At 42.3% G+C, this 10,065-nt stretch overlaps 1 protein-coding gene across 1 annotated transcript; it reads left to right on the top strand.

The window, feature by feature from the left end:
• The first annotated feature begins 266 nt into the window (after positions 1-266).
• On the top strand, positions 267-9,951 carry ccdc3b (coiled-coil domain containing 3b). Its single transcript, XM_084704116.1, has 3 exons — positions 267-912; positions 5,185-5,359; positions 8,200-9,951. Exons 1-3 carry the CDS (start codon positions 557-559, stop codon positions 8,485-8,487), a joined length of 819 nt encoding a protein of 272 aa, XP_084560242.1. The 5' UTR covers positions 267-556; the 3' UTR covers positions 8,488-9,951.
• Positions 9,952-10,065: the final 114 nt, after the last annotated feature.

Here is a 10,065-nt window from a genome sequence, read left to right as displayed (position 1 = left end):
TTTGGAGGCGCCATGGAGGGTGGGCGACCGTCAAGGTTGCCTATGCTTTGAAACACTCCTTGATGTAGCCAAATACATGTAGCTGAGATCTTACGTTGAATAGAACATTTATAAATATATGCAAATGAAGTTGCAGTTAAGCTTAAAATAATCCTATTTCTAATAGTCGGCTATGTGTCACACGTGGACAGCCTAGGGGTTCATTGTGTCTGCCCACTGTGACTGAGGGTTCCAGGAGAGCGCGTAATATTAGAGCACCGTGTTAGAGCTCAGAGGTAGAGGCTGCGAGACACAGCTGAACACATTTGATCTAACTTAATGAACCCCTGTACTGGTTTAGTTTTCGGTATTTGTCAGTCACATCCACGCAGTTGAATTCCCTGAGGACTCTGAGGAATTGTGCTTACTGTCCACATTTTGGTGACGCGCATTTGCGCACAAGCCTATGGAATACAGTTCGATCACAGATAGATGAGAATATATTTATCGTGGTCAGCTTTGACTTGATTTGATTGCGTTTTGTAGTGGCTACGTTTGGTGAACACAATCGTTTGCCATGGAATTATTTCGTGCATTATTTCTGGCGACTTGGATAAGCGGAGTGTGGGGATGCCAGTTGCCCCACGATTGGAGACCGCAGACTGAGGCTTGCCGCGCAGAGCTCGCAGAGATAATAGTTTTCGCTAAAGTGCTCGCGCTGCATAAGGACTCGTACAGTGTATATAACTATCTACCATGGCAGTACGATACGGACCTCTTCTTTTCAGCGGAAATAGAGCTGCAGTGCGACCAGGCGTGGGGAAGCATGCTGGAGGTTCCCGCTGGTTCCAGGTTCAATGTGACCGGATTGGGCTACTTCCCCTGCTACTCGTACAGCGTAACAGAGAACAACTCCTACTACTTTTTCCTTAGGTGAGAAACCTGGACATTCGGGGTTTATTCTTCAGTAATCAATATAGCAATGAATAGCCTATATGATGAAAACGACAGTATTTCAACACTAATGCTCTGTTCATAAAAAGTCATGGGTCACATTGATTGTTGGTCAAAAGAGTGGTCTAACGAAACATTTTAAGTTTAAGGAATGTGTGCGTGATTGTGTGTATGCGAGTGTGTGTGTAAGTGTGTACGTGTGTGTGTGTGTGTGTGTGTGTGGGGGGGGGGGTGCAAGCGCATACAGTCATCTGTGTATCTTTACAGTACATATTTCTCAACCCCTTCAACCCCTGACTGAAAAAGGCAGAGCTGAATACATGCAACTCACCCCTTGCTTCCTCAGACACCTGTCGCCCATCTCAGAGGGATGAGAGGAGTCAGAGGAACAGCCACTGACTGGAGCAAGTGAATTAGGGTCCTGTGATATTGGATAACTGCAACAATACCCACCCTGCATAGATTCCTAGATACACTGCATTGATTACCACCCAACATCTGTCACAGGCTCTAGTATGCATAGCATACCAGATGGAGAGAAAGACAAGCTCCTGAAATCCTTTATTTGATCCCACATCAAGGCCGTATCTGATACCCAACACATCTGTGCTTCTCACTGATATAATGCCTTAATCTTCCAACTATCATCAACATCGAATGGTCCCATTCCCTAGTACTCGTAATGTGTGGGACTTCAACTCAAGATAGGCAATCGGATGAGAAGAGAACACATTCCGGACCCTCTCATTATAATAGCTGAGTGTTCCCAAGCAGCTCAAGGCTTGATTTCAGACCATCAGAGCTGTGAGTTTACACTCAGTGTGTTATCACCGCTCCAACAGTGGGATAGATTGTTTTCCCAACATAGGGACACCCTAACTGAGTAACAGAAAATATATGAGACTTGTGCCAACAGGTTTAGCTGCAGCTGGCACAACCCTCGTGTTTTTTAGCACGTATCATGGATAAGTGTGAAGCCAATCAAAGGGGGGCTCTTTCCAAGGCAGTCCACCTTAAAGTGAAATGTTACGTGACACCCCATGGAGATCCTATTCCAATAGCAATCATTCTTATCAATGTGTTTATAAAGACACGCAGAATTGTATTGATCTGATGACTGTGCTTGCGTGATGAGTTATTCTGCACACAAGCAGTTTGGGAAGAATCGGTCCTCCACAGTTAGATGTAACCGGATGATGTAACCGGTGTCTACTGTAGAACAGCCTGAGGCAGGGGCCCACAACTGATCCTCCATCATCATCATCCGTCTACAAACATGCCAACATTAACCCCAGCTACGGATCTATCATTATAAACAACCTGCCACAGGCCAAGAACAGCCCAATTTAGCTGCTCACAAAGATTAAGCTGGTAATTAAGACTCAAATGAAACAGACCGAAAGAGTTAAATGTAATGTGATGTTGTTTACGTTCACTCAAGTGAAAGAAGAAAGTTGGTAAACCATTGCCTGGCATTGATGCATGTCATGGCAATTTCCTCTGAGAAGGCAGAGACTGAGAGAGGCTAGATGTTGTCTGGGTGGAAATCATTGTCTTAAGCCTTTTAGACCACGAGTTGTGAAGTTCAACTCTACTCGAATCTTTGAACAGAGAACAGTCTCCTGTTCCAGCATGAATTGTTCTTCGAGTTCTGCAACACCGAAGGCTCTTAGGCGCTGAATCAGCAACCAAGTGCTGAAAAGTTTCCATCAGGGTCTCAAGTGGGTTCCAGTTTCCTGTAATAGTCCCCCTTAACAACATTGTCTGAAACAGAAACAGCCTCTCCCAATCAATCACAAAAACTGGTGCCCAGGACAGCACGAAGGGAAGTTTAACGTAGGGGAAAATGCAATGAGGGATCTCCCACAGGACCCCGAATATGGTGTGCTTCAGAGGTCTGCCTGTCTGTGCCACATGCTTGCAAGCACAAAACTCACCACCAGAACGGCAGACTGCCAAGCAAAGTGATGGAAAGGATGAATATTTTAGGTGATTGTATGTGTGTGTGTAAAGCAGATTGAACCACAGATATAGCTGTGCTGTTTTACGGTTCATGCATTGGTGAAGACTTCAGAGTTTATCTTTTTGCTTTCGTCTTGGCAGATGTAGTTAAGGGGTCATGGCAGCCATTTGTTTCTCTCAAGGGTGTCTCCACAAGTTCAGTTCATAAATCACTGTGCAGTGGAGCTGGGCTAGGGCTTCGCAAGCCACAAGACTGTTTGTCGTCTCTGTTAAAGACGGTTTGTTGGTGTGGAGCTGTTCATTCTGACAGTTACAGTAATATATGACATTTCTTGGTACAAGGAATTTAAATGTCTATGATGACCTTTTTCGTCTCACAGCCTCGTTCAGCATGTGGGAATGTGTAGACTTGGGTATCACTCAGCAGGCTTTTTTAAACAATTTTTATGCCCAGTGTTTGGCTCAGGTATGTTGCATATCCCAGTGGTTCTCTCCAGTTTACCTCCTTCCATGATTGTTTGGTATGTGGCTGAACCATGAACCAACCAGCCAGCTGGTTCCATTTTGGCAGGGGCAAATCTCACCAGTCAAACCATCACGAAAAATCCAACGAAATAGAAGAAAGGCTGCATGGAAACATTAATTAAAGCAACATGCTCTTGACCAAACAGGGTTAGAACGGGAGACAACCAAAGGGGTTTTCTAGAGCAGGGGTGAGAGAGTTTGGAGAATTTGACTCGAGACATGGAAAGGAGTCTGAGAGTGTGGTGTAATCTCTCTAGAGGCCATTAAATTTGACAAACACCGAATAATCCCTAACTACAATCTTACAGATAGTAGGCGGCTTGTGTAAACCATAGTACACAGCTGCATTTAAGAGCAAGTTTAGTGACTTCATGGTTGACTGGTACAGAGACAACACACAGACTTTGGGCTAGGCAGGACAGCACAGAGGCAAATGATCCTGAGAGTGTGCACCTCAAGTCGTTCAGACACAATTATGTGTCTGCTAAGTGAAATGGAATTTGTGGGAGCTGGGAAAGAATTAAAACCAGTGGAAACAGGCAATTTAGCCATGGTTACTAGCACATGTTGATGTTATTATGTCATCTGGAAGTATTTGATTGGTTTATATGTTGGGCTTTAGTGCAGCAGGGACTAATTGTCTCATGCTTTGGCCATATATCCATCAGGTTACATAGGAAGACACATATATAGCACAGATTCTAGCATGCAGCACAATACAACCATACACACATGCATTGTACACACAATACAACTCACACAGGATTCTTTGTGGGTTAGTGTGAGCGTGTTATGGTCTGCGAGTTCGATGCATGTGAAGCCATTTGGCTCAAATTAGGCACAGTTAAACATGAGAGGGTGTTCATCCTTTGAATCCTCTGTCTCTGTCCCCAGCGTTGACCCCCTTTTGTCTCTGCTTACACAAGAGCTGCTGTAGTCCATCAACAGTATCCTTGAACCTCTGCTGTTTGGGGTCAGACAAAACATGTCAACATATGCACAAACACACACACCAGATACATGCTGACACAGTCTTACAAGCAAACTTTTCACCCTAATGTGTAAACATGCAGCCTACATGTGCACTATGTTGCCATCATCAGTTTTGATGGCCGTTGAAATAATAATCAAGCTTTTGATATCTCTGAATGGAGACACAATGGAGACCAGATGCTCATACTGTTGGATTGTGAATAACAGCATAGACTAAAAAAACATAACATCTATTTGTACGTCAGATAAACTAGTTTCTTTTAGTTTTCTCAAGTTCTTTCCTTTACAAGTATGTCACTCAAGTTAGAGAATAATGGGTCTGGTTCCCATTCTCATGTTTTAGGAAACAATCAATGGAACATCTTTGTTTTCCTTCCTTAAACCACTTACAATGGGTCTGATGATTGACTTTAAAATTGTAAGTCCATATTTGCTGCTATTTAACAAGGCAAACATGAATGTGAGTAAAAAGTGTAATTTTCCTCAAGCTGGCTTTGGAGGCTAGCCAAAGCTAACATTGTAGAAATTAGGCATGTTTTTACAAAAGTTTTAGAAAGTGTGTTGTCTTCTCTTCTTCTTCCCCCAGTTTAAAGGCAGGAGATGCAGGAATATGATGTACATGAGGACAGATCAGGTCCTGTAATAATAATGTGTGAATATCCACTTCTCTCTGTTTTTCTCTATCTAACTCTCACTTTCTCTATTACGCTTTTTTCTTCGTTCAAGTGTCAGTAACTGCCATCTCCTTTCATGCCGTATTCTTTTCTCCAGGATGGATGAGAACTACAGCATCATCCCCCATGGCGTGAACTTCCAGGACCCCATCTTTCCTGACACTCCGGAGAACAACCGCATGTTCGCCAGCCTCTTTCAGTTCTCCAACTGCACGGCTGGCACCCAGGTCCACACAAACACGCCAGAGTGGGAGGCCCAGGAAGACAGCCGGGTGAGCCCTCAGAACCAGCGCAAGTCAATCCCTCTTTAGAAAAGACTACACAGTGTGCAGAGAACAGAAGGGGAAGCAAGTGTTATAGGATGTTTATAGGATGTTGTATACTGTACAACTGAAGGAGAAGCTTGTAGTGTTTACGTTTTAAGAAAATATCTAAAAGTAGTTCAAGAGGTTTGGATCAAATCCACATGGGAGAAGCTTGTAGAGTTTAAGTTTTAAGACAATATCTAAAAGTAGTTCAAGTGGTTTGGATTACACAATTGGGTGATTCCAAATTTGTACCAAAAACAATTGTATTTATTTGCCTATTGAAAAAAAATATTCCCCACTGTGCATTTCTTCTTAACCGCAACACAGTTCATCTGTGAGTCTCTGTGTCAGTGTGCACTAGTGGTGTTGTCTCAAAGTTCTGCCCAGTCCCTTTATACAAAAAACATATTTTCCATTGCCATGTTTCTGTGCTATTTCATAGAACTGGTGACTTGCTTCGGTGTTCTCTGTTTTCAATCATGTGCTGACGACACAAAAAAAGCTGTCTCTCGGTCTAATTGAAGGAAAAAGAACAAGTTTATGTTTCAAGGTCTAATTACCAGCTCCAAACTCAGATCTGTAATCAAGACGTAAAGCCAAGTCAATGAAGTCATTTCTTTGCTATGATTATACTCCTATTAAGTAATAACAGCAAACAATGATTGGGCCCACTGGCTGGACATGGCACAAAGCAACCATATGCTGTCATCACACACACAGACCAGAATGACTGAAGAGTGACAGATTTTAGTCTTAACATGTGAAACACATGAAATTATTCCTTGCGTACCCTACAAATGACTGCAGTTGGTTTGCTTGGTTAATGCAGAGTTCCTCTAATACCCAGAGGGATTCAGTCAACTGAGACACCCATCTGGTTCCTCTCAAGAAGTTTCAATGCATCCTTCTTCTCATTTGGGAAAATGTCACCCCGAGGCTGGGAATCATAGCTTCGTAAAATTGCCATGTTGCGTCACTGTTAATCTGGAGCTGGGACAATGCAGGAATTACAAGAGGCATGCTTTAATGGCTGTGTCTGCCACCATGTTGGCTTGGCATTACTGGCATTGGCCGGGTTTCCCAGATTCGTTAAGAAGCTCTTAACGCTAACAGTTTCTTAAGAGCGTTCTTAGAGCATTCTAGAGCGTTCTTAGAACACTCTAAAGAAGCTCTTAGCATTAAGAGTTTCTGGGAAACCAGGCCATTATTGTTTGATAATTATTTGGTCATTTTTCAAATGTGATTCTCTATCACTTTCTGTGTCGCTGGGACGTTCCATCACAGATAGTTATCGGAGGTGTATACTGCATCTGCAGGTAGCGAGTCCAATCTATCTCAAGATTCAGACATTTTCAAGGGTAGTTAGCCAGGGATGTGTCCACAATAGTGTTTGACGTGCATAGCCATGAAATCAACCAAAACAATGTCAGTCAGATAAAGGGTTAGACTAAGCTTCAACTGAGGGTAGCTTTGGTCTATGTGAAATACATACCCTGTCAAAACACAGGTTCATTTGAACTCAGTCTCTGCTTAGGTTACTTGGAATTCACTGTCTAGCATTACCTTCCTGACCTCTGCAGTCTTTGTAGCACAAGTCAGTCCCGTCGGTTGACAGACTGATGTGCTAACCAACGATGGCATACAGCACTTGCAGCGGCCAGCACATTTGCCACTTTCCTTAGTACAGTACATACAGTGCTACAGTACATACGGTAGTGCTATCCCATTACAGTGGATTTACTTCACTGCTTATTAACCGTTCATGTGGAAGTATTAGGATCTGGGGGCAAACCCCATGCTTTAGGAGATATATAGGTTCAGTCTCATCTGTTGTCAATTTAGAATGGAGTTCTCCTTCTCATGACTCCTCAAGCCTTTCGTTACTGTGTACCACAGTATCCTGTGTTGTGTCTGTTCATGTGGTAAGGACTTGCTTTAACTCATGCAATTGTTTTAGTGCTGCAAGTTGGTTTGGAAAGCTACACTGGCCACAGAGTTACCTGAGACCCACTTAGTTTCTGCTCTTAGATCAGGTCTAGGTACAGGCTGCGTTCTGGAAATTGTTTATCAGCGACTTAATTTTACCTCCTTTGCGTGAAAAACAATCCTATCAGAAGTTTCTTTCTGAATTAATGTTTTTTTTGCCCTCTTCACTTCTTTTTATTCCTCAGGCCACAGGCAAGCTTGCCACTGGAGAAAAAACATAATCTGTCCACTTGCGGCTTGTTCAGTCTTAAGCATTGGAATATAGTGAGAGACATATGAGACATACTTCAGCATTGCTGGTCTAGCCATGGAACACCACATTCTAGAAGCCATTAGACCAAGCTTTTGGACGTGTGGCTCCATGAAATGAGAAATCCTGTAGGATATGTTCTTTATTCTGTAAAACGTCTTGAAATGTATGAAATGTATAAATCAGAACTGCCAGAATGGTTTCACACCAAAGAAAAGTGTGATCGTTTACAGTTTCTGGTAGTATTACTGTTAACCTTATAGTGCTGTGATTACTCGTTCAATGGACACATCTGTGCAGGCTACTGTACTTTCTTGTTAAGATACAATATTATGGAGGTAGTTAGGGTTTCATTGGAACCCCAAAGAATTGATAGCTAATCAAAATAAAAAATAATGATTGCAAATTCTTGACGAATGGAATGTTAGAATCGATGGAACAATGTACACCAGGCCGGTTACTATATTAATACTGTATACATATCTAAATATTAAAATGTACATTTTCCATTAAAAAATGTTCTCACTTCCTGTGAATTCACTTACTACGTCCTGTTTTCCCCTTCCAGCTGCTGTGTTCGACTGTGCAGAAGGCCTTGTTTGAGGAGGAAGAGCGAGTGAAGACTCTGTCCCAAAAGGTGCGTTTCCTGGAGAAGGCCAACAACCACCTGCGGGACAAGGTGAAGAACATGAAACGTCTGCTTCGCCTGGCCAAACGTGAGACCAAAGACCAGGAGACCCTCAGCCTCAAGCAGCTCCACGACCCCCAGCCTCCACAGCCACACCCTCACCAGGACACCACCCAGGACCAGAAGAGACCCACCCTCAAAAAGACCCTGACTAAAAAGTTAAAGTGATTTAAAATGACTTCCTTACCCTCCACTGCAAACACACTTCAAACACAAACTTGTTGTGTGAGATGACTGTCAGAGTGAAACACTTGTAAGTGATGGCTGTCGTTGTTTTATTGTCAGAAGTGCAAGAAGATGAATACGTTGTTTTTCACATATTTCAGTGTCAGAATCCTACACTTTAACCTTTGGCATTACATAAGAAATGTTTGGTATTGTGAACTATGAATTGATTGTCATTTTGTTCTGACTTTACTCTCTCATCATTTATCCAATCATAATTAACCAGTAATGTGGCAGATAAGCATAAACATCTCAGACGTAATGTTCCATTCTGTCTCACCACAGAAAGAGACGCACGATCATGCCATGAAAATGTTGGTTTGGATCAAATCTTATTTCCAACCACAAATTCAGACAGTATTCATGCCACATTCTAACCAACCAATCACTAAAAATGCTTCCTTTGGATTATGACAAATACTTTCAATCCATCATTTCATGCTCTTCACATATTCAAACTTTCACTGCCCTGTTAAACTACCCCATCTTACTCCATCTTATTTACATTTACCAGACACTCTTATCCAGAGCGACTTACAGTAAATACAGGGACATTCTACCCGAGGAAAGTAGGGTGAAGTGCCTTGCCCAAGGACACAACGTCATTTGCACTGGCCAGGATTCTAACTGGCAACCTTCAGATTACTAGCCCAATGCTCTACCCACTCAGCCACCTGACTCCCTATACTATTATACTATTTCCTACCCACTCTACGTTCTCTGTCCTCCTACACCACTCTGTCTCTTTTCCTCTCACACAACACTTACAGGAGATTTTAGCCATCAACAATCTCAACAAGGTCATGTGTTGAGGTTTGCCAACGGGCCATTCTCTCACCCTGTAATTTGAACACACCTCTTAATCACAAAACAAGCAGGAGCAAAACACTTTTCCGTTCTGCTGGCAGGGGTTTCCCAGCTAACGTTAGAGGCCAATCTTAAACCAAGTGAAATGCTGCCATGATGCAACACGTTGTTGGGTATCAGAGGGAAAGCCAAGGCAGGAATAAGCTCTGATGCCCTCAAGGCAGCGCTTTCGGTGCCAGGCCAAGGACTTCTCACCACACTGCCAGTGTGACCATCTAACTGATTGCATGGATTATCTTATTTACTAAGAAGCACATATTTGTTTTTCATATTCCAGTATTTTACACAAGTGGTTTTTATTTTAAGTTTTACTGAGTGAAAATTTTGTTTTTATTTGAAACAGGGTGCTGAGCACTCAGTATGTACAGCCACAACCCAATGAGGCGTGAGGTGGTGCCCCTAGAGTCCCTAGTTTCCTTCTAAAGTTGTATTTGGCTCTTATGTTTATTATGTTGTCTTAAAAAAAAAAAATGTCTGGTTTATTTAACCAAGCATATTCACATATGATTAATAATGAAAAATAAACTCTTTTTTTACGTATTTTAAGTTGTCTGTTTTGTATTTGACATTACAGTAAGGAGAAAACAAAATTGCATGATAGTTTAGTAAATGGCATTGTTCAAAAAACATTGATGTATTTCACATTAAGGTCAC

This window comes from Hypomesus nipponensis, chromosome 9 (assembly GCF_054491055.1).
Source record: "Hypomesus nipponensis isolate SF chromosome 9, ASM5449105v1, whole genome shotgun sequence".
Classification (NCBI taxonomy): Eukaryota; Metazoa; Chordata; class Actinopteri; order Osmeriformes; family Osmeridae; genus Hypomesus; species Hypomesus nipponensis.
The sequence above is the reverse complement of the archived record's forward strand: the minus strand, read 5'-3'. Positions and strand labels throughout refer to the sequence as shown.

Excerpts from the sequence above, each read along its gene's own strand:
- ccdc3b (XM_084704116.1), top strand. The coding sequence starts at position 557 with ATGGAATTATTTCGTGCATTATTTCTGGCGACTTGGATAAGCGGAGTG. Across the intron at positions 913-5,184 it reads TCCTACTACTTTTTCCTTAG|GATGGATGAGAACTACAGCA; the intron begins GTGAGAAACCTG and ends TCTTTTCTCCAG. Across the intron at positions 5,360-8,199 it reads AGGCCCAGGAAGACAGCCGG|CTGCTGTGTTCGACTGTGCA; the intron begins GTGAGCCCTCAG and ends TTCCCCTTCCAG.